The sequence below is a fragment of the Numenius arquata genome, chromosome 7, assembly GCF_964106895.1.
Source record: "Numenius arquata chromosome 7, bNumArq3.hap1.1, whole genome shotgun sequence".
Lineage (NCBI taxonomy): Eukaryota > Metazoa > Chordata > Aves > Charadriiformes > Scolopacidae > Numenius > Numenius arquata.
Genome location: NC_133582.1, coordinates 62,102,255 through 62,126,752, shown reverse-complemented (window position 1 = coordinate 62,126,752; position 24,498 = coordinate 62,102,255). Strand labels below are relative to the sequence as shown.

General features: G+C 48.6%; 1 protein-coding gene across 3 annotated transcripts in view; it reads left to right on the top strand.

Annotated features, from left to right (window-relative positions):
* Positions 1-3,671: 3,671 nt before the first annotated feature.
* Positions 3,672-24,498, top strand: part of PPP1R9A (protein phosphatase 1 regulatory subunit 9A) — a 111,111-nt gene continuing 90,284 nt past the window's right edge. For all 3 annotated transcript variants that reach the window (XM_074150809.1, XM_074150811.1, XM_074150810.1), the window contains exon 1: positions 3,672-5,099. In XM_074150809.1, the coding sequence (XP_074006910.1) occupies positions 3,672-5,099 (1,428 nt within the window). The remainder of the gene's footprint in view (positions 5,100-24,498) is intronic.

Genomic DNA, 24,498 nt, shown 5'->3' with positions numbered 1-24,498 from the left:
TCCAAGCGCTCCTACAGCTCCTACTGCACGCGCGTGCCGGTAGAGAGGCGCTGCCAGAGCCCGGGCTGCGGATCCGGTGCGTTATCTGATGGGTAGAGTTTCATGGGGAACGTCCTGGTGGGTTGCAATATTCCTTGTGCAGGGAATCGGCCGGGAGACTCCTCACCATCAGGAGCCAGGGAGCAGCCGCTCCCTCATCCGTCTGCTTGGGGAAATGGGCTCAGAAACGGAGATTTCTGCAACTAAAAACCCCTCCTGGCCTCTCCCGTGGATATTTATCAAAACGCTGGTTTTCAAGTCTGTTTTAGGAGATTTGTTGTTGGCCTGGTCGCTATTAACGTGCTGGTTATTTAAACGTTATCGAGGCAAACTTTTTGAGCTGCGTGCCCTTGGTGCAAATGAGATGAACCGGAGATGGACACCTGTGAGCAGCTGGAGCGGCCGTGGCACCCACGCCTCCGTCTCGTTACAGCTAATGAATCAAGTTTGTGAGCCTCTCTACCTAACGTCTTTATTTTCAGTCCCTCCTGCCTTCAATCTGTGTGCATAATAATTAGCTTTCAGAATTTGCGACGTACATCCCCGGGCCATTTTCTGGATATTTATGCAATTAGTTTAATGAACTTTGCTGAGGAGTTGCTATGTGATTAAGTCATTACCTTCTCCCGTTGCCAATTTCACAAATTACCTAGGGATTGCACCTTTCCGCAATTAAGTTTTCCCTTACTCGCCGCACCGAGCCCAAAGCTCTGTCTGGCGGCGAGCCGGCCCGGCTGGCGAACGCCAAAGGCGCGGGGGCTGGGGTGGCGCTCGGGGGGCGACCCACGCTCAGCCCCGGGACCCGCGGGGCGCCGCGCCCGGCTCCGTTCCCCGCACACGGCTCTTTGCGGGGGGCGGAACCCGCCGGGTGCGGAGTCTGTACCGCGCTCCCGCCGCTGCCCTATAACGGGGGCTGACCCGGCCCCGCCGCCCTCCCGCGGGGAGCCAGGCGCCCGCCCGCTCCGCTCCGCGGCACGGCGAGGGGGGGTGTCGGGCTGCAAACCGAGCGTTCCCACGGGGAGGCGGGCGGCCCGGTCCCCGGCGCTGGGGGCGGGCGGGGGGGGGGGAGGGTGTCGGGCTGGAAACGGAGCGTTCCCGAGGGTAAGGAAGGAGGCGTGGGGCGAGCCCTCCGCCGGGGCCCGGCCTCCCCGCCGCTCGGCGGTCCCCGCCCGCCCGCCCGCCGGCGGACTGCAGCGGCAGCGCGGCTGCCCGCCTCCCCCTTCCCCCCCCCCCCCCCCCCCCGGCGGAGCGAACCACTGCGGCTCGCCCGGGAGGTGAGGCACCTGTCAGCCGCCGGCGGCGGGCGGCTCGGCGGGGAGAACGGACGGGCGAGCGGGCGGGCGGCTCGGGGCTGCCGCGGCGGCGGAGGGGCGGGCTGCGGCGGGGGGGGGGGGGACGGACGGACGGACGGACGGCGGTTCTCTTTCCTCCCCCCCCCCCCCCGCGCTGCCTCCCTCCGCGGGTGTGTGTGTGCGCGGAGCCGTGTCGGTGCCCCGCCGTTGCCGCCTCCCGGTAGGCGGGCGGCCGCCCTTCTCCGGGCCGCCGGAGGAGCGGCGGCGGCGCTGAGGCTGGGGAAGGGGGAGCCCGGCCCCGGCGGCTCTCCGGTTGGGTAAGGCGGCGTGGGCGCTCGGTGGGGGGAGAGGCGGCGGGCTCGGCGGGTGGGGGGGGGGGGCAGCCCCTTTTCACCGGGCTTTTGTTTCCCGTGCCGACCGGGGCTCAGCGCTTCTAGCCCCGGCGGGGCGGCGCGGAGCCCCGAGGAGGAGCCTCCGGCTCCTCCTCGGGTGCTCCGCGCCGCCCCGCCGGGGCTCCGGTGGTGTCCTCCCGGCTTAAGTTCATCGCCTCCGGTCTCGGTTTTCAATCGCCCGTGGCCATCGGCATCTCCCTCCTCCGTCGCCTTGGGCGGGGTGTGTGTGTGTGTGTGTGTGTGTTCCCGGTTCCCGGTTGCGGCGCCCGAAATGAGACGGGAAGGGGGGGGGGGGTGGGGGGGGTTGGTTCTCGGGGATGCGGGGAAGGATGCGGGGAAGGATGCGGGGAAGGATGCGGGGAAGGATGCGGGGGGGGGGGTGGGGGTGGTGTCCGGTAGGGCATCCCCTGCGATCCGCCCCCCCCCTCCTCTAGGGCTGGGGCGTGGGAACGGATCCAGCCCCCGGCTCCGTTCCTGCGGCTCCTCCAGGTGGTTCCAAAACCCTTGGCCCTGGGGCGGGGGCAACTTTCTCTTACCTGGGTTTCACTTTCTTGCCGTGTCAGCCGAGGGTGGTAACTTTGGGTGCAGTTTGCCTGATTCCCCGCAGCTGCCCGTTGCATTTTGCGTTGCTGTGTGTGCCAGGTCTGATGGTGTTTCTACCATTACGCTCCTCTGGGAGGGCAAGGGCTGTCCTGCGGTGCCCTGGGGAAGCAGAACCATCACGTTTGCATGAATTATTTTAGGGTTAGATGTAAGTAACTGAGAGATTTTGTTGGTTTTTTTTTTTATTATTATTTTTTTAGAAAAGTTCCATAATCACAGAATTGTCAGAGTTGGAAGGGACCTCTAGAGATCATCTTGTCCAACTCCCCTGCCAAAGCAGGGTTGCCCAGAGCACATCACTCGGGACTGCATCCAGGCGGGGCTTGAAGATCTCCAGAGAAGGGGACTCCACACCCTCCCTGGGCAGCCTGTTCCAGGGCTCTGCCACCCTCACCGGAAAGAAGTTTTTCCTCTTATTTGAATGGAACTTCCCATGTTCCAGCTTGTGCCCGTTGCCCCTGGTCCTGTCACTGGGAACCACTGAAAAGAGTCTGGCTCCATCATCCTTCAACCCACCCTTCAGATACTTATAAGCATTGATAAGGTCTCCCCTCAGCCTTCTCTTCTCCAGGCTAAAGAGCCCCAGCTCTCTCAGCCTTTCCTCATCAGGGAGATGCTCCAATCCCTCCATCATCTTAGTTGCCCTACGCTGGACTCTCTCCAGTAGTTCCCTGTCTCTCTTGAACTGGGGAGCCCAGAACTGGACGCAGTATTCCAGTTGTGGCCCCACCAGTGCAGAGCAGAGGGGGGAGAACGACCTCCCTAAGCAGAAGTATAATGCATAATGCAGAAATAGCGTTATTTTTCTGGTCACGCTGCCTTCCCCTTGCACCCGTGTTTGTGGCGTGGTACTTTGTGAGCGGTAAGATGCGATAATCCCTTCTTTCACTACAGAATGGTATCACAGATTGCAAATTATGCGACAATCGGTCTGAAGAAGTTTGTGATGAGGAGCTTTCGTGTGCCTGTGCAGTGTTAGCTTGTATTCTGTCTGTTAGCTTCTATTCTTTTTTAATATTCCTCATAAACACGCCAAATAACGGTAACTGGAAATCGTGGCTTAGGTGTAAAGATGTACAAGTACCTGGTGTGATTCAGAACCCCCTCCTTTCTGTTGCAGGTTAAATCCACCGTTGTTCTTGAGAGTCCTTGGTTCTGCTGCTTTGTCAGAATCGGCCGCGGGTGTTTAGATATTTGCCCTCGGGTCTTCTGCCGAGGATGGCCCTGCTGAGGGGCACTGCCCCCTGAGAAAACGGCTCCTCCGGCAGGATCGTGGTGGTGACAGGCGACCCGGAGCGGTACCGCAGGGACTATGTGAGCTGGTTCTTGCCCTCCTGGAGTAAACATGATGAAAACGGAGTCTTCGGGAGAAAGATCAACCCTGCGAAGTGCCTCTCCTCACAGGAACGCTTACAGGACTGAGTTCCAGGCGCTGAAAAGCACCTTTGACAAACCGAAATCGGATGGGGACCAAAAAACGAAAGAGGAAGGAGAGGCCTCGCAGAGCAGGGGAAGGAAATATGGCTCCAACGTCAATAGGATTAAGAACTTATTTATGCAGATGGGCATGGAGCCCACGGAAAGCGCTGGAGTTACCCCCAAAACCAGGGGGAAGGGTGGCCCCCCCTCACCTCAGAGACGAATTAGGCCCAAAGAATTTGTAGAAAAAGCGGACGGTTCCATCGTAAAATTGGAATCGTCTGTCTCGGAGAGGATTAGTAGATTTGATACTATCCATGATGGTCCTTCCTATTCCAAGTTTACGGAAACTCGCAAGATGTTTGAGCGAAACGCTCACGAAACGGGACATTCCCATCGCTATTCCCCAAAGAAAGAGAAAGTCGTGTCCCAGGATCTCCCGGATGAGTGGTGCGGCTCCAAGTCCCACCGGGGCAGCATGGACTCCCTGGACAGCCTCAGCCCCAGGACGGAGACCGTCTCCCCAACCGTGAGCCAGCTCAGCGCCGTCTTTGAGAACACCGACTCGCACAACGTCATCCTCGTGGAAAAGTCGGAAAACAATGAGGAGTACTCTGTCACCGGCCACTATCCGCTCAACCTCTCCTCTCCCGTCGCAAACCTCTCCTCCCCGGCGGCAAACCTGGAGGGTTTCAGCCCTTTGAAGGAAACGGGCACGTGGTCTCCGCCGGCCAAAGAGAGCCCGGGCTTGGCGGCTGCCGAGACCTCCCAGCAGAGCAGCACGTCCTCCTCGCCCAGGCAGAAGGCGTCCACGGGCGCTTCGGCAGGTCCCAGGGCAGCCGAGGAAGGGAAGAAGAGCCCGGAGGGGAGCGCTGGTTCTGCTGGGAGCTCTGCAGGCAGCCAGCGGGACTCGGTCAGCGGAGCCAGGAGTAAGTCAAAAACAGAGACCGAGGTTTTGTCGCCACACAAGGAAGGCTCGGAGGGGGTCTTTGATAGACCCGAAGCTGCGGAAGTACCAAGAAACGCAGGTTCGGGTGGTGTTTTTGCCCCGGATGCTGTTTCAGAGGCCGCCGAGCCCCGTTACGATGAGGGGAGTGAGAAGGAGGCGCAGGAAGAGGTGAACAGTTTGCAGGGTTCCCACGTGTACATGCACTCTGACTACAGCGTGTACCGGGTACGCTCCAGGTATAACTCGGACTGGGGAGAGACGGGCACAGAGCAGGAGGATCAGGACGACAGCGATGAAAATAACTGCTACGAACCGGACATGGAATATTCTGAAATTAACGGATTGCCCGATGAAGATGAAATCCCAGCCAACAGAAAAATACAGTTTAGCCGTGCTCCAATCAAGGTAAGGTTTCTACATGCTTCTTTTCTGCGGTTTGGTTCGTTTTCAGGTGCAACTTTATCTGAAGTAGATTTTGAAGCTGATCTCGGCTCCGGAGAGACTGCAGAGGATCTCTGGATCCAGGTTTTTATTACAGTGAGCCAGGGAGCGTAACCTTAAATGGGTTGAGGAAGCTGAGCTCCGACCAGCTCGTGTCATTTCCTCGAGTGCCCGCTGGCCGGCTGAGCTGGCAGAAATGGGGAGGTTTGTGGAGTTTGAGAACTTTAACGTGCTTGTGTTGACCGAGGTGACTGAACTGGCCTGGCCTGGTGGAATGCAGAAGCGGGTGTTTGATGGCCTTTGTGCTGCTGCTGCTGCTTTTTTCCGTTGGAAATCACAGCTTTACATGGGTGGCTTTTCTTCAGCTCCTGTCAGATGTTCTCTAAAGTTCCTGTGTTTAAACACTGTGGCGTGAAATGCAGCGTGGCTCTGTCTCGGTGGCAGAGGACTGTGAATGTCCTGCGTCTGAATTAGTGCCATCTTTTCTAGTAGCATCTTCACGTGTTACAAACCTGATTAAACACGAATACGTCTCAGTGCTGCAGAGAGGCCAAAGTCAGTGGACTGACGTACCTAACGAAGGGTGTGTTTCTCGCAGAGCTTTTTTTAGTTTGTTTTTAAGTACCTCGAAATTCCAGCTAAGAATGTCATATGCAGCATTCTGAGTTCTGGCGGGAGTAACTGCTGTGGTGTTGTACCAGCTTGTCACCGCCGAGTCTGGGGGCTAAGAGTATAAACGTATTTTGCTTCTGAGGTGCTTTTCCTGCACGTGGTCTCAAATGGACAATTCAAAACCATAGGCATTTTTTTTTCCAGCAATGGCTCTGGGAAGAGCCACATGTGGCTTGAAATTTACTTGAAATCTAAACGTTTTAAAATTAACCATCTGTAACTGTCTGTGTTTTCACTGTGTGAGTTTAGTACCGAAAATTACTAAATCAACAAACAGAAGTGTCACTGTCAAACTTGGCGTACCGTGATTTACCAAGTCTGTGTTTACACCACCTGTGCTTTAAGTTGGGGTAAGATTTGTATTATTAGGTTGTTTAATCTGAATTAAGCAAGCAGGTTTTCACATCTGTTTATTGGGGGGTGGAAGGAGGGGAACGGCCTCGTGTTCTTCATGCTTCTAAAAGACCATTTTTTACACTGAAACAAAATATTCTGAGCCAAGATAATGGATTTTTTTGTTTTGTTTTGTTAGTATTTTATTCAGGCTTGCATCATGGACCAAAAATTCCAGCAGTGTTTGTGCTCCCTCTAGATTACTCCCATCATTAAGCTAGCTGCTTTTCTTTAATTTTTTTTTTTTTTGGAAAAGAAGTAGAGAGAACTTTTATTCCAGAGGATTATGGAAGTTGCCGCCCCCAGCGCCTTCCCCCTCAGGCTGCACTGACAGACGAGGTGGTGTCCTCATCTCAAAGAGCTTCCAAGTATGTGCAGAGGTTTGTTTTACCGTGTTTATTGCAGTTCCAGCAGAGAAGGGTTCAGAAAAGTGATTACGCTGATTTTATTCCTGAGATGGTTGGATTTTCTGCTGTTTCTGTTTTGAAAGAGCTAACGGTGACATTATTGCTTCAGTGTATTGCTGCCGTCTGCCTGAGTCCTGCTGTCATGGGCTGTAAGAGTATTCTCTCCGTTATTTAGGTATAAAATTTTTCTTTTCTTCTCAAGATTTTCATGCCGTGTTCATTTCAGATTACTATTATCAAGTGATAATAACAGCTCATCAGGAAAATGCTCTAAAAGTCATTTGTGTAAATAATAAAAGAGTGCGTTTGTCATGCTTTTCAGCATAAAGCACTGCTAACGAGCTCAGCCAAAGGAGAAGAATCGTTGCTTTAATTATTTTAGCGTCTGCATTGTAGATAGGATGAAAATGGAATAAAAGCTGCATTGAGAGAGGAGTGGAGGAGAAATGGGGAGGTTGGGGAGACGTGATGCTTTTTGTCCCGGGTGCCCTCGGAGCTCGCAGTCTGTTAGTCCCTGGGGAAGCAGAGGTGGGACCACATGGAGGGTGGCACTTGGAGGAAGGAGTGCAGGGAAAGTTGTGGAAAATCAAAAGATGCTTCTCGTTTGATGCTCTGAAACAGTAAGTAAGTAGGAATTCTGGGTGCTGTCTTTACTGAAAGAGATCAAAGAAAAGTAATGTGCCCTTGTGGCCAGGAAGGCCAACGGCATCCTGGGGGGCATCAAGAAGAGTGCAGGGAGGTCATCCTCCCCCTCTGCTCTGCCCTGGGGAGGCCCCATCTGGGGCACTGGGACCAGTTCTGGGCTCCCCAGTTCAAGAAGGACAGGGAACTGCTGGAGAGGGTACAGCAGAGGGCTACAAAGATGCTGAGGGGCCTGGAGCATCTCTCTGATGAGGAGAGGCTGAGGGACTTGGGTCTTTTGAGTCTGGAGAAGAGAAGACTGAGGGGGGATCTGATCAACGCCTTTAAATACTTCAAGGGTGGGTGTCAGGAGGATGGGGCCAGTCTCTTTTCAGTGGTGCCCAGGGACAGGACAAGAGGGAACGGGCACAAACTGGAACATGGGAAGTTCCATCCAAACATGAGGAGGAACTTCTTTCCTGTGAGGGTGGCAGAGCCCTGGCAGAGGCTGCCCAGAGAGGTGGTGGAGTCATTCAAACCCACCTGGACACGTTCCTGTGGGACCTGCTCTGGGTGGACCTGCTCTGGCAGGGGGTTGGACTGGATGATCTCTGGAGGTCCTTTCCAATCCCATATCACTGTGACTCTGTAGGAAGGATTTAGCTGCTTCTGCAGTGATTCTGAACCAGTCTAGCTGAGGTGGTGCTGTCTGGTCATAGCGCAGGGCTCTGGGGGGTCCGGTCATTAGCTGGGTTGGGTTATTGGAGGCAGTTTTGTAGCTTGAGTATACGGAGGCATGTTCCTATCATTTCTGGCAGGGAAAGGAATAATTCCAAGTAAGCGCAGCCTTAGGAAGGCAAGGTCACTAAATGAGGTTATTGAGTAGACAGCAACCGTGTGAGAAGACAGCAACCGTGTGAGAACGTCTGTGTTGTAGGGGATTGGTGTGTCAGTGGGCACAACTGCTGTCACTGACACCTTCCAGAATGTTGTCTCGTGCATAGCGTAACTGGGAGAGGAGAACAAAAAGCCATGCAGGAATGTTTTCTGAACTATCTTTATTAAAATGAAGCAATTTGAACTTAACTTCTCTGCTGGATAATGGTGTGAAAAGTCCAACCCAGACTCTAGGGCTGATTTCACTGCATTGTACCTCTGCTCCCCTCCCACAGGTGAGCTTGGAAATAATTAACAAAATGGGCATTTGACTGTGCAATCTGTGAGATGAGTGGGTAGTTAGTGCCGTAAAGTTGTTGGGTGAAGGTCTCGGCAGGTTTGGATAAACATCTTTGAACTGTTTTTCCAAGGGGTTTTTAGGCGGGTGTGGAAGAAGTCAACGTGAGGAGCACCGAGGCTGAAGAGCAGAGAGATCTGAGTCACCACCAAGGACCTTTCTGTCCCTTCAGGGAGATGCTGTAGACTATGGCAAGTAATGAAGTAGAGGCAGAAGGATGAAAAAATAAAATCTTACTCATTAAATTCATTAATCATAAAGATTGAGTTCTGCTCATCTCCCAAGCAGCAAAAAAAACCCCCAGTTACGGAGAAGCTAACTATAAAGAGAAGTAGAGAGTATTTCTTTGCCTGATTCAATATTTAGTGTGGTATTAACCTGTTGTTAAAATGTTGAACTATTTTGGACTGCAGAAGATGTGTAGCTTCCTTCTGAACTCAATGGAAGAGTATTTTCCTGTCCTTAAATTTGGTTTTGTCTCCTGTGTCTGTGCTCTGTTTGCAGCGTCGGGAGCGGATGGTGGTTTTGGCTAAAGCATGAAACTAGATATTGAGTCAGCTTAGGCTTCGTCTACTGTAACGCTGAATAAATCACTGACCCTTTATGCTGGTATTTGAATTCTGTGAAATGGACGGTAGGTTGGGGATTAGCTCCATCAGTCTCGACTTGAGAAGTAGTTTGGGATTCTGAGCTATGCCTTAAGTAGCTCGAAACGTCGGTGCTCTGCTGCATAAAATGACTTATGCTTTTCTCGGGTATTGTGAAGTACAGGAAATTCTAAGTTCTACTTTTATTAGTAATGATAAAAATACCAATTACTTTTATTGGTAACAAAATGTGTTGTGCTGCAGGGATTGTGATGCTGACACTGATTATTTGTAAAAGTTAATGATGTGAACCCAGGTTCTCTCTTCTGGTGGTAGGATCTAGAGAGCATCCGTGGGACCTGGTCTTTCATTTCAGTTACGTTTATTATGAAAGATCATGTTGTGAAAGGCAGAACCTTTTGTATATCTATATTTGTCCTGGAAAGGAGAGAGGAGTAAATACTAAGGATTCAAAGCCTGGCTACTCTTAGATGAAGAACAACAGAAAGGGATAAGGCATTCCAGAGCAAGTTGCTATGTTGGTTATTAAAGGTGAGTCTGTTCTACGCGGTTATCTCCTCCGTGAAGCGCGTTATGGAGCTGGGATTGTGTTCTCTCACTGGATGGGTCTTCACGAGCAGTGATTTCGGATGCAAAAGAGTTTTCTTATATGAAGTGTGCACGGAGTTACTGGGACACAGTAGATGGAATAAAGTTATTGCCTGCCTCAGTGTGCTGTGGAAACTTTAACTCTTGTGTAGGTCATAATTTCGCTACTGATTCTTGGGGCCGGTTACTCCTGGGTGCAGTGTTCACACACGGTCATTGAACTAAAAAGAAATCGTGTTGCTTTAAACTGGGTTCTGTGGGCATTGGGGACATTCTAGAAGAGCCGTTTGTAGAAACCAAGTTTGGATTGAATAATTGGCATCAGAGGTTTATGCGGTTTAGATTGAAAGGAGCTTCCAATTGAAGGTTTTGAATTTCAAAAATGCAGAGTGGGGAACTGCAGGGAAAGGGCTTGGAATGAGCTGGACGGAAGAGCTGAGGGAGCTGACGGTGGGGCTCTTGCAACCTCTTTGATTCAGAATTAGAAGAAGGGCGTAGGATTTGCCTCCCAAGAAGCAGCAGAGCACACGAGCAGAATAACTGCAGAGCTAATCAGGGGAAGAGCCGGCCAAAGAGAACACCAGAAGCTGGCCAGGAACTTGCAAGGACTGGCAGAAATGGTTGTTTAAAAAATGAAGACTGTCAGAGAGTTCAGAAGCCTTAAAGTGCAAACAAGATTTTGCCAGAAGTCAAGCTGAGTTTGACCTTGTAAAGGAAAATAATCCAAGTAGTTAAAAGCTATTTATCCATTAAAAATGAAAGAAGAGAGCGAGTTGGGTGTTATGCGGTGAGCGTGAGGCTACGAGTAGAGCTGTCACCCCCACTTTATATTAACATTTTGCCTTCGTTTTTGGTGCAGTTGATCACGTTGAACGTGGAACTGGGACTAAGAGTGAAATAAATGTGTACGGGTGGAAACTCTGACAGTGGAAATTCTTACGGTGAAGATGAGACCTAGAAGTTCTTAGTGCTCGGATTTGTAGGGGACTGGGTGAAAGAAGCTGTATTTTAAAAGGTCTTGTAGCAAACATTTCAAAGCAAACAGAACGCTATCGAAACAGAGATGGTATCTAACTGCAGAAGGGCAAGTGCAGTAGCTGTTTTTCAGAAAGTAGAGAAGAGTTGGTTCTGGCGGCTTGAAAATTATTATTCTCTTTTTTTCCTGTAGCAAAGCAATAGAACAAAACTTCAGGAAGAATCAAAGGCAGGGAGGCAAATGGAGAAGTGGGATACACGTAAACGGCTTTATGAGAGGTAGCATATGTCAGGCTAAATCAGCGTCTGCCTGGGATAAGACAGGAGACCTTGTTAAAAATTTCAGCAGTTCTGTCTCGGAGCGCGCCGCCGACACCTGCGTCTGGTGGGGAGTGGGGAAGCCTCGTCCTTGCCGGGGACTAGAGTGAAATAGGGATGACCGGGAGGATTTACCAGCTCAGGAGTTTCGTGGTGGAACAGTGACTCGTTTGTAGGGGACGGCAGGGAAGGACTTGCTGGCAACGGGGTGAGAGGAGCAGCCCAGGGTAGGGAACGGCATTCTAGGTACATGGGGTGAAATATTTGGGTAGCAGCAGGGAATCATAGAATGGTTAGAGTTGGAAGACACCTTAAAGATCATCGAGTTCCAACCCCCCTGCCATGGAATTGTGAGCATCACAGGAATTGTGAGCATCATTTTATCACTCACCGAGGAGCCTTCATCTGGAACGTGTCTGGTGGGTTCTGCTTAAGGCAAGTGAGTTTGCAGGAGGAGCTGCAGCAACTCACTGCTCTTAATCTGTCCTTTTTCTTGGTTAATTCTATCGTAAAGCAGGGGACTTCAGAAATTTATCTTGCTCAGTGAGGGATGACAAAGCCTGAAAAAGAGCCTAATTGCATCTCCGGTATATTCATAAAGAATGACAGGCTGAGAGAGTTGGGGGGGTTCAGCCTGGAGAAGAGAAGGCTCCGGGGAGACCTTAGAGCCCCTTCCAGTCCCTAAAGGGGCTCCAGGAGAGATGGGGAGGGACTCTGGATCAGGGAGGGGAGCCCTGATTTTGGGTTTGGGTTTTGGGAAGGGAAGGGTTTGACACTGAAAGAGGGGAGATTGAGATGAGATCTGGGGAAGAACTTCTTTGCTGTGAGGGTGGTGAGAGCCTGGCCCAGGTTGCCCAGAGAAGCTGTGGCTGCCCCATCCCTGGAGGGGTTCAAGGCCAGGTTGGAGGGGGCTTGGAGCAACCTGGTCTGGTGGGAGGTGTCCCTGCCCAGGGCAGGGGGTGGCACTGGGTGGTCTTTAAGGTCCCTTCCAACCCAAACCATTCTGTGATTCCATGATTCTATGAAAAAGCACCTGAAGGCTAAGGGACAGCATTGCACTTTTAAGGTGGAATTCAGCATTTTCCAACTAAGAGTAAAAAAATTGTAACAGCGGGGAACGACGCGGGCGATTTCCTTCTCTTCCCCCACGTTCCTAATAGCCTGCTGTATTGTCGAATGGTGTCTGTCTGCTCTGTTAAGAGTTGAAATTTCCTTCAGCCCTGTTGAACTTGCAGGACATGAGCGATCTATTAAAAAAAAATAAAAAAAAGTACCTGGTGTTCCTGTATGTAAGATCCTGTTCAAAAATGTAAGGTCCCGGTGGTCTGGGAGGGGTTCGTAATGATTCCGAGGGTGCGATTAATCGCACCCTCGGAATCATTACGAACCCCTCCCAGACCACCGGGACCGGGACCTTACAGGTGTCTGTTTTTATATAGAAAATGTTCTAGTGAGAGCAGAAGCTGATTTTACTCTCTGGGTTTGATTCAGGAGACCTGTGGGATCGCTGGGGTATTTCCATATGATAAAGCGAGCGGAAGGCCCGGATTTTGGGAATTATCTGGTGTTACACGTGCGGCCGCGCTTCTCAGTCCCTGCACGTCTGTAATTTTTTACGTTCCCCTCCCCAGTTTCCATCTGCCGCAGTATTCAGTGCCTAATCTCAAGGGCATAAAGTGCCGCTTCACATTGAAAGGATATCTTTTAATATTCAGACTGGGTTGTGATTAGTATTCAGACTGTTGTTGTAGACCTAGTAGTACCTTTTATTTGATAAAATACCTGTATTTCAAATTTACTATTCACATTATCTGTTTAAAAAGCAGTAAGCTATAGAGGCTTTTGAAAGTCATACCACCAAACTCCTGTCTCATCCATCTGGATCATGGCCTTTCTGATAGGAAAAGAATAATGCCAAAGTTTTATCCAGCTTCTAATCATCTTTATATTTTTATAAACTCACAGTCGTCTTAAAGATGGAGTCTGACATGTTTGGGTATTGACATGTTTGGGTATTGACATGTTTGGGTATTGACATGTTTGGGTATTGACATGTTTGTTTGGGTATTGACATGTTTGTTTGGGTATTGACATGTTTGTTTGGGTATTGACATGTTTGTTTGGGTATTGACATGTTTGTTTGGGTATTGACATGTTTGTTTGGGTATTGACATGTTGACTCTGCTTGCTTAGAAGCCCGAAAATACCAGTTCATTAATTTGAACTGTGGTGATTGTCCAGTGGGTTTTATTGTGCACGGACTTCTTAAACAGAACATCTGGAATATTTTAATATTGTATTTTTTCACAAGGGCAAAGCAGAGAGAACTCGTGAATCTGGAGATTTAGAGCGCTCTTGAAGAAGCTGGTAATTCAGCAGTGTGGCCAAGCGCGGTGGAGCCGAGGAGGATGGTTTGGTGTGGCCTCTGGAGCGTGAGAGCACCCGACCGTGTGGCTCTTTATTCCTCCTTGCTCAGCCTTTTGCCCTGAAGTAGTCGCTCAGTTTTCTCCCCTCTGTTAATCTGGTAGATGGACTGAAAACTGCCACCTTGATGTCATACTGGCACGTAATTCAAATCATTCACAATCCCCAAATTATTCACTTTGTAAAATGTACCGAGCTGCTAACGTTGGCTGGTTGATGTGTGAAATCCTTCCAGGAATGATGGAGAGAGGCGTTTTGCTGATTTCATAAAGCTCAGGAGCTCCCAGAAGAGAGACCGATGTGTGTTGCTGGAGAAGACCAACAGCGATTTATAAAACATGAGAGAGATTAGTGGGAAGTTTTTTGAGCAGCACTTTGAATAAATGGATTAAAACAGAAAGACAGCGCGTAGCATAAAGTAAATTTTTCTTCACTCTTTTGGCTTAAAAATGAATCTTAAAACAGGCCTCCTGTGCCCATATATAACTTTTATTTATTTTATTTTCCCAGTTCAGAGGCTTGCTTTGTCTCTAAGCCCTGGAGAGCCCCTGCAGTTAAGCCGTGCCGTTAAGACCCACGCATTTCTGAGCTGGGAGAAAGCTGGATTTATCTCCCCGCAGCCCGGGGATGGGAACCGTGGAGGTCCATGGGCCACCAGCCCCCTGCCCTGGCCAAGGCAGCTGGCAGAGGGTAGCCTTTGGGATTCAGAGGAGCCACAGGGCAGGTTCGTGGCCTTTCTCTAAGATCTGCTTGCCACTGCCTCGGTAGCCCGGCAGTACGGTGGGATCTGGAACACCCAACCCAACCTTTCTTCACCATTTTCCCTCAATTCCCCTCCTGATGTCACCTGAGCGTTGCCCGCTGCCTTTTTTAAAAATGTAGATTCTGGTTGTTGTCTTCTTTTCCCCCCTGTATTGATTCCAGACGCTTCCGCGGCTGCAGTTAGTTGTGTTGATGGCCTAGGACATAATTTCCTTTTTTTATCCTCAGTTTTCTTGTTTTCTAGGGCTGCATACTTGACATTTTTGCATTAAACTGTAAAACAGCAAAAAAAAAAAAAACCCAACCAACCAGACACTTCATTTTTAACTGTCGGTTTATGGATTTCTGGCGTTGTTTTGTGCAGAGCACACCCAACACTCAAAAGACTGAAGAATTTACTGTGGGGCCTTTTTTTTCTTTCTTTTTTTTCTTTTTTTAAAACTGAGTTTATTTTCTTACAGCATACTCTGCGGTGGTTTTATTTTGCTTATTGTTGTTTGTAGTAAGCAAGCAACGTGTGAAACGTACAGCTCGGTGTTCGCAGAGGCTCTGTGAAGGCTCTTCCTTCCCTGGTTGCTCTCGCTCTCCGCGCGAATCTTTCTGATCTCACACTTTGCTTTTAACAACTTGTGGCTTTATTGTGAGAGACAACAAAATGTAGACGTGCCGTATGTTCCCGCGCAGCTCCCTGAAGCCGGGGCTGGCACCTCAGAGGAGGAGAACCTTCTTCTCCGGGCTGTGCTGCGGGGAGGATCTGCTTCACCGGGCCAACAATTAGTGAGAATTCATCAAAAGGCTTTAAAAGAGAAATTTTTCTCTTAAAACCTCTGTGATTTATTCTCTGCTGATGAACATAATGCTGCCGGGGGTGTGGGGCTCGCTTTAGCTGCGGGAATTTTTGCCGTGCAAGGTAAACCTGCCAGAGGCAAGTAGCAAAACTGTCTGTTAAGGGTAAGCCTGGGGTGACTTCCCTCTGGCATAAGGTAATTTCTGTTCTCTTTTAAACAAAAGTGGCACTATAGTCATGAAATACTAGATCAAATGCTTTGTCTGTTATTCGCACTGGAATTCCAAGATACACCATCGCTTGGTGACTTGCTGAATAATAGTTGTCTTTTAATGACCAGCTTGGATTACTCTGGAAATGGTCAGAATTTTATCTTTTGTCTCACTGTCTGAAAAAAACGCCAGGAGCGGAGGAAAAGGAGGACAACCCCTCATCCCCCTTCTGGACCTCAGGTTTGATTAAGTTTCTAAAGTGGGAAAAAATACAGTTGTAGAGTAAATTACATTTAAAGTACCTTACTTTAAATCAGCGGTTTCTGCCAACATCCGTATCCACGGAAGGATAGTGATGACCGTTAAAACTTTGGGGGGGGCACCTCTGTGTGTGTTGCCAGCGCAGATGCCGCCTCTGCCAAAAGCCTTGCAGTGAGACGGTCGGGTAGTTTTTAGCTTAGACGGTTAGGCCCATGTCGCAGAATAGAGGGTTTTCAACTGCTTTGGGGTTTTTTTTCTGATGTTATCACAGCACTGCGGAAGTTTAACGTGGACACGTCTCAGAGCCGCTTCTGGGACTGGGCAGGACTTTACAGTCTCAGTGATGCTCTGATGGGCACCGCGCAGGCGCCGCTTAATCTCACATCACGGCTCGGGACAAACACACAGCTCTGTCTGCAGGCTCTTTAAGAGAGAGACCCCACGGTGCTGGGGTTTAACCCAGCCGGCAGCTGGGTACCACACCGCCATTCGCTTACTGCCCCGGTGGGATGGGGGAGAGAATCGGGGGGGAGGGGGAAAGGTAAAACTCATGGGTTGAGATAAAGACAGTTGTTTTTTTTTCCCAAAGTGGCCGGCCCCGGGAGTTCCTTCCTCTGTGTGCTGAGCGTGTCACCTGCTGCGGAATTACACCAAGGACTGGTGGGATGGTCCCTCCATCCCGTGATGAGAATCGTGTCAGAAAATGCCTACTTCAGGTAGATCTTGTAACAAAACCAGGAACTGGTGGTTTGCAGGAAACAGTTTCGCTATCTGCTCGTCTTCGGAGAAATACAAAGCTACTTTGATAAGAAAGCAAATGACTTAAAGTTCCTCACTTTCAGTGCCTTTGATGTATAACTAAAAAAAAATCCTGCGGTTTTGGGTGACAGTTTATAACAAACAGCACCAGCTTCATGGAAGAGTGTGGTGCCTTCAGCTGGAAGCGGTTCTTGAGATTAGTTACTCGTCAGGGAGTCTCCTTTGTGCCATCGCATCACACCTCTGTAAGCTGATCAGGGGGTGCTTAGAAAACCCCTGCTGCCACTTAACAGGGTTTCTTAATTACTGGTCTTGGAGTGCATGGATGTCATCCCCTGAAGGCTCGCAACTTTTTCAGGTGTGTTGCGAATCTATAACCAAATTTTATAAAAAATTTTGGCTCATCCATGCAGTTAATAAAGGAGCTTGGACAAAGGTTAACTGTTTTTGGAACACGGGCCTGGGGAGGGGCTCGGACCCCCCCTCCATCGTTACACTGTGGGTTGCACTGCGTGACCTTCCGCTCCTTCTGTGGAACGTGGGACCCAAAGAACAGGATGCCCATGAGCCAGCAATGTGCCCTTGTGGCCAAGAAGGCCAATGGCATCCTGGGGGGCATCAGGAAGAGTGTGGCCAGCAGGTGGAGGGAGGTCATCCTCCCCCTCTACTCTGCTCTGGGGAGGCCCCATCTGGAGCACTGGGACCAGTTCTGGGCTCCCCAGTTCAAGAAGGACAGGGAACTGCTGGAGAGGGTACAGCAGAGGACTACAAAGATGCTGAGGGGCCTGGAGCATCTCTCTGATGAGGAAAGGCTGAGGGAGTTGGGTCTGTTTAGTCTGGAGAAGAGAAGACTGAGGGGGGATCTGATCAACGCCTATAAATACTTCAAGGGTGGGTGTCAGGAGGATGGGGCCAGTCTTTTTTCAGTGGTGCCCAGGGACAGGACAAGAGGAAACGGGCACAAACTGGAACATGGGAAGTTCCATCTGAACATGAGGAGGAACTTCTTTCCTGTGAGGGTGGCAGAGCCCTGGAAGAGGCTGCCCAGAGAGGTGGTGGAGTCTCCTTCTCTGGAGACATTCAAACCCACCTGGACACGTTCCTGTGGGACCTGCTCTGGGTGGACCTGCTTTGGTAGGGGGTTGGACTGGATGGTCTCCAGAGGTCCCTTCCAACCCCATATCATTCTGGGATTGTGTGTGACTCTGGCTTGTTGTTGGGGGGGTATCTTTGGCAGAACCGAAACTGAAAATAGCATGGAGGAAGTCAAAGAGATCGGCTCCAGGCCGTGCTTTGAGTCCCTGGAGGTTTTCTGGTAGTGCCGGCTTTCTCCTCCGCAGCGCTCCAGTGGGACTTGGTAGTTGTTAGAAAATGCTGTCTGTCACAGGTGTAATTACATGCTTGACCGACAGAAGCAGGAACTGAATTGCAGTCCCCGGAATGTGTGCTGCTTCCCTTTGTGTAACGCCATGGAGCTCTGCTGAGGAGACAAAAGAGGTTCGGGAGTGGGGGGGCTGTCGTGGGGAACGCAGGTACGTGGCGCTGCAGGCAGCGGCGTAAATTAGCTGTGCCTGAAGGGAAATTAAACGAGACAGGTTGGTGCCGAAAGCAGTGTCGTTGGAGCTGTTTGGTGCTCAACGAAAGACTAATTTACTTTGCGGTGTAGTCGTATGCTTTGTCTTATCTTACGTGTTATATAAAATAAGCCAAGGAAATTCTCCTCGCTGGGCCTGCCCGTCCAGATGCTAATTGCTGATGGATGGTTATAGAGTTCGCTAATAATTACATATTCCTCACAAGAAGAGACCGTGAACTTGTTTGGTGCTTTCGGAGAGTTCGGTTTGCGGTAATTCAGGGATGTAATTTAGAAAGCTCCCGGTTTGAAGACAAAATCCCTTTTGTGATCGAATTGAGTATCGGGGGCCCTGGGGGCAACTGAAGAGGTGTGTGCGCGGGGGGGCACGGCTCAGACCGGCTGCGTCAGGTGGAGAATCGGGTATTTTTCCCTTGCCACGGCTGGTCCATCTCTATGTCCTTCTGTAGAGGCAGCTGTATATTGGTTTATGTCTTTTCCAGCTGGTGGCCTTTTCTTTGCCTTTCCTGTGGTGGTCTGAAGCCTGTTTTGGCTGCAGGGAGAGCGACCCTCCCTGTGCTGCCCGGCCGCGGACGGTGCTGGGGGCGCCGCGCAGAGACGTTAAACTAACAAAATTATCCCACCCTACCGAGAAGATCTCGCAGAACCAGAAAAAAATAGCTGGAAACCCCTCTTCTGCTTCGATCCGAGTTTAATTTTAATTTAAAAATATGACATCCTGTAAAATTCTTCAGAATCTGATGAACCGGGTCAGTTTTAAAACGAAAGTTTTCCCATGTGTACAATGAAAACGTGGCCGTTTTGGGCAGGGAGGGTGGAGTGCACCCATCCTGTTTGTCTACGGTTTCTGCCATCTTTTTCCCTGTTGCCCAGTCCGCTTCCCTTCTAAAGCAAACGTCCATGGGTACCTATGCAAACTGTTTTGCCTTTCATCGTGTCTTGAAAACGTCAACTCTCTGGACCCCCAGTCTTTTAAGGATGGTGAGACCTAGGGGGTTTTGTGCTACTGTGTGCCACAGGCTTGGATTTGACTTTCTGTTTTGCTCATTTGTGGGCAGATGCAGAAGGTCCATGGGCTCCTGCTGTCAGTGAGATGCAAATTAACACCTCCCCTAGAGCAGGGAATTCTCCTCAGCCCAGCTACGAGTTTGGGGGTTGATGTGGGGTTTTTTTCTTCTCCCTGTGGATTTCTTAAGAAAATGTGTGTATTACTGAGTTCTTTAAGTAGTTTTTAGAGTTGTCGTATCATGTGGAGGAATTTTTCCCATTCTGTGGGCTTTTCTTGCTGCTGCATCAGAGCTTTTTCTGGCACTGCAAATTAAGGAATTCGTGCACAAGAAGCCGGTAACAGCGTAGGAGAATTTGGTGTGATTTAGGACTATTTGCACTGAGTGCAAAGCTATTTCAGTTTATACTCTTACAGGAGCCCCTTGAGTTTTTGCAGGAGGTGCTGGTGTTTCTAGTTGGGGAGCAGCTTAGAGGATTGAGCTCTGAGAAGTATTTCAGATATTATGAGCTGGGCTTTTCTCCCCCAGGTCTTTCAGAAGCTCTCAGATACGCTATTTGGGGCACTGCAAAAGACAACTGACACAGTTTCCCACAGTGTGGAGTGACGGAGGTGAATCCATTGCGTATAATATGCCACAGTGATGTATTTACAATAAATAAAATGAACTACCTAGTTTAGGTCCTGACACAAAGACCAGACTTTGTCCCTCACGTGCCCCCCATCTTGTGGCCTTTTCTGCCCCATCTGGGAGACAGCAGATGCTTGGCAGCAGCGCATCTCATTTTCCAGCGAGACCCTCTCCCACCTCTGTGGGAGAAGATGGTCCTGGTGGCAGCAGACTGGGAGGAACCTCCCTCATTTGCATACAAAATAATCTTTCTTTTTTTTTTTTTTTTCAGACTGCCTTCAGTTAAAAACATTGTCTCCAAACCCGTATTGTTCATTTTTTTGCCTGGAACTCTAATTGCAGTGTGGATTGATATTGCAAATTGATCCATGTTGTGCAATCTGTGTGAGAGGAGAAAGCGACCAGCACGTAGAAGGTGCTGTGTAAGGCCAGCTGGCTTTACTTCTCTGGTATCTTTCAATTTGCACCAAATGGTGGGTTTCTCTGTGGCTGAAACGCCCCCACCTTCCAGTTTGCACAGTCAAGTTCAGCATTTGCTGAATCATGGCATCCAAATAAAAAATTGCAGATGTCAAGTACTGTCCTTAGTGAGACTTAGGGCTGCACAGATGAATTAAACGGTTAAATAAGAAAAATATTTTGCTGTGTTGTTGTCTAACTGTAGTTCTAGAGATGGCATTGCCTAAAGCTCTAAAACCTTTTAAAAAATATCATAGAATCATGGAATGGTTTGGGTTGGAAGGGACCTTAAAGATCATTGAGTTCCAAGCCCCCTGCCCTGGGCAGGGACACCTCCCACCAGACCAGGTTGCTCCAAGCCCCCTCCAACCTGGCCTTGAACCCCTCCAGGGATGGGGCAGCCCCAGCTTCTCTGGGCAACCTGGGCCAGGCTCTCACCACCCTCACAGCAAAGAAGTTCTTCCCCAGATCTCATCTCAATCTCCCCTCTTTCAGTGTCAAACCCTTCCCCCTCCTCCTGTCACTACGTGCCCTTGTAAAAAGTCCCTCACACTTTCTTCAGAACCTCAGCATTGAGCTCACCTATTTTCAGTATTTTTTGTGGAACTTAACTTGGGACCTGCCAAGGCCTGAAAGTCATCCTTGATCCATCTGCATAGTTTAAAGATCTCCTGTTCCTGCCAGGTCCGTGTCCCCGATGGCAGGTCAGCACAAGCCAGTTGGGGCTGCAGGAGCAGGGTTTGATCTCCAGTTCGAGAAGTACCATCTCCTCTGGCCCCATCTCGGGGCTTCAGGCACTGCTGAAGAACTTGAAGTGTAAGCATTAGAAACGCTGTTGTAAATAATACTATTCTACTCTGTGTAAATAAGTAAACCCTTGGCTTATCTGCACAGCTACAGTTCAGCGACTTCTCTTCTGTTCCCACACAAGACCTTCTAAATTTTTTTAGTTACTTATCACCCTGATGACTTCCTCATGGTTAGTCCAGTTACCTTGGAAACCAGTTTACCCGCACATCTAATCTCTGAACTGATGAAATAATACGTGCTGCTTGCAAATCAATTTGAAGAAAGCTTTCTCCTCTCTTAATTGGAGAATGTTAATCTCTTTGTTTCAGAGGCAGCAGAATTTCAGAGGGGTTTTTAGGTTCAATTAAAATCTTTTGCTCGTTTTTCATTTCAGTCCTTGAAAATGTGGCAAAGAGGATTGACCTTATGGTATGTTTTGAAAAAGATATAAGTATTTCTTAGCACCCACCACTTGCAAATATAAAAATGAAAAAAATACAGTCCAGGCTTCTTTGGAATGAACTATGCTGAAAGCAGTATTTTTCTTGCTTTCAATGAGATAGGAAAAAAAAAAAGGGAACAAAAAAGATACTACTTTTTTTTTCCCTTTAGCTTTTCCTTTAGTTTTCCCTGTGTACTTGCTGGTCTTGTGTTCATCTCCACACTGTTACAGTTTCATTTTTTTAAACTGACATAACAAATGAACACTAAAAGTTGTCTCCAGTTTTGCAGACACAACATGGGAACACTGATTTTTCTCATTATCTTCTGGTAGTTTATTCTAATGATATCAGGATTTATTAAGTTTTTTTTTTTTTCAGGTTTTATTTGGGACGTGGAAGTTGAATAATGTTATTTGAAAAATCAGAATAATATTTTATTTTCAGTGTAAAACTTATTCACCTGTTATTTCTGGGGACCATTCCTGAAAATTAAGAGAAATTTTAGAGAAAGCTCCGTCTCCCACCAGCCTTCACTGTGGTGTCAGGCTTTCTGAGCACAGCCATCTATGCTTTTGTCTTCCAGTGTATCTAAAACGATGCTTTTTGACAGTTCTGTAGCAAAATCATACATTGTGTGACACAAATGATTTTTTTTTTTAAAGTAATTCATTATTTTTAAGCACGTGATGAATTGTGGTAAAAATATTTCCTTTGCAGTGATATGATCAATAGTTGATCTGCTGTTCTCTCATCCGTGTTTCTTTCAGCGTGGTCACCTGCTTCTCCCTCTTTTTGACACATTCAGGTCATTGAAGCGCTTCCTCGGGGTGATCAGGGCTTTCATACGTTGTTAGATGTGTTTATTCCAGAATTCAGGTAGCAAAGTTTCATCCTGATCATTTATGTAGAGTCAAAGAGTTTCTAGAATTTTTAATACGATTTTTTTTTTTCCCAAAAAGCTGTATGAAGTTTACAAACTGCTTAATTGGGAGGGAAAACATTAGAGAGCAGGATTTATCTACTTAGCTGGAAAGAAATGCAGTTTTTCTTGTTCGATTAGTCTGCTTACGGTTACCCGCTAAGAGTGTAATAATTAGAGACCAAAGATTTGGGGATAGGATTTAAGAGGGAATTTTGTTAGAGTTCATAGAAAATCTCTTGAAAAATTAAAATGTAGATGGGAAGTGTGTGTCGAATCTATTGTGATGAATCACTTCTTATTTTTCCCCATTCCTCTGGGGGAAAATAAGTGTGTGAATTGCCTGATTTATACTTCTTTGTTACTTGGAAAAAAACCCAGGATGCCTGACATCAAGAGAAAATATGCTATAAACTGAAATGATAGATCCTCAGTTGGTGCAAATTTACACTGAAGCAGATTGAACTGTGTTAATTTTTATCTGCTAAAGTCCTGATTACAGATGTGATATCTTCCAGTGTTTTAAGAGCATTTAAAATAAACAAGGAGGTGACCAGGAGTAGTTAGCGGGAAGCAATGCTTGGCCAACCCGGTACCATCTCCCATGAAGTGTCTGGCCTGGTGGGTGAGGGGACAGCGGTGGATATGGTCTGTCTTGATTTCATTAAGGCTTTCAGCACTCTCTCCCATAATGTCTTCACAAAGATGTACGTTAGGTAGGAAATTAGGCAAACAGGTCCTGTCGGTGAGTAGGCTGAAAGCAGAGCAGTCAGGCTGGTGAGGAACTACCGCATAGACGTTCTCAAGAGTTGAAGATGATTTTTGTTAGTGATGCTGACCAGAAAAGCAACTGTGGAGAGAGCTGATGGTGTAAAATTTGGAGATGTAAACAATGTGGAAAAAGAAGTTGACCTTGAAGATTGGTGTAACGCAGATGAGATTACAGTTGGTCAGATGGGCAATGAAGTCACCCAAAGGGGGGTTGTGACTGAGACTGGGAAATCCAGGAGAAAGGAGGAAATGCCTGGATTGGCTGTTGATCACAGGACTAGTAGGGCTAGTCCGTTGAGGCTTTGTAGCTGTGTGTATTTGGAGAGATACCAGCGAGATATTTCCAGTACGGGCAGTGAAGTGCTGGGAAAACCTACCCTGAACCACTGTTCCCAGTTCCAATGTCCTCCATTTCCAACACTTGGCTTTGCGCTGGGATGAACCAGTGGACGGAGCTGACAGTATCGGGACCCAAGAGAACCGGGAGTGAATTTAGGATCAAAGACAGTTGTTGGTACCAGACCAGCGTGCCTTGAATCTTCATATTGGGGTAAAATGCATAGAAATAGCATTAAAGCAGACCTCAGTAAATTATAAAGTACCCACCGGAGCAGGGTTTGGTCAGAAATAGAGAGAACCTCCCGGTTCATGGTACAATGTCCTTACTGAGCCGGCGTAGCTTCTCTCTGTGTGCTGGATCAGGCCGGTGACAGGAGACATCAATGCTCGCAGAAGGAAGCTTTTCCACTTAATTTTGGCAGGTTTATCACACAAGAGCTATGGATTTTTCTAACGTGTTAGAACTGACAAACTTGTCAGCTGTAAAATGCCACTGATATCAAGTAGAGTTCTGTTTGCGTTGCGAAGCTCATTCTTTGGGAGAAAACTACAGTAGAGCCATCCTGCTTTCTGCCAGAGGAATTAATGAAATTGAGCCGAGGAACCTGGACCCCGCGACTCGTGATGTGATTGCACCAGCAGATGCTGCCTCCAGATGCTGTCCCCTGCCTACATCAGGGGACAGCGAGGCACCTGGCCGCCTGCTGCTGCGTTCTTCCCCGTACCCCTTTCCAGGCAGACAGACCCTGAGCCAGCTTTCCATCGGGAACAGCTGATTTTCAGCCTCTCCGGGTCACAGACAAGCCTGAATCATGAGAAAAAGAAACCCTGTTAGTAAAGAAGAAAGGAAGTTGTTCTTCGTTAATATTTCAGATTTTTCACATATTTATGGATAGAGGTGAGTAAAGCATCGCTGGAGTTCATCCCGACATGATGCCTGCCTTTTTGATTGAGGTGGGTCTAAGGCACCTGGTTTTGTGTTCTCAAGTACAGAAAGAACCCCAGCAGATTGTTGAACAGTCTGAGTGTTACCGCTGAGAGCGGAGAGAGTAGAAAAGTAGGTAAAAGCTGCTGTGAGACAATCACCTTGGAGTTTATGGCCAGTGACAGTCTAGGCAGTATCGTCAGTGTAATTAATAGCATCCCGAGGGAGATGTCTGAAAGAGATAGATTAAATAGTTTGCAAATGAGCCTGTTTCTTCTCTACATGGTCTGTGAAGTTGACCTTAGCTATTAAAATAGTGAAAAATGAAAGAAAACTGAAGTGCAGGGTGACAGATGAGATGGACTCTGAGATGGACTCTGTTGGTACCTAACAGTTCAGACTGTTCTCTCGGCCAAACTTCGGATGCATTAGGGCTCTGTTCCTAACAGCATTTGTAACTAAAATA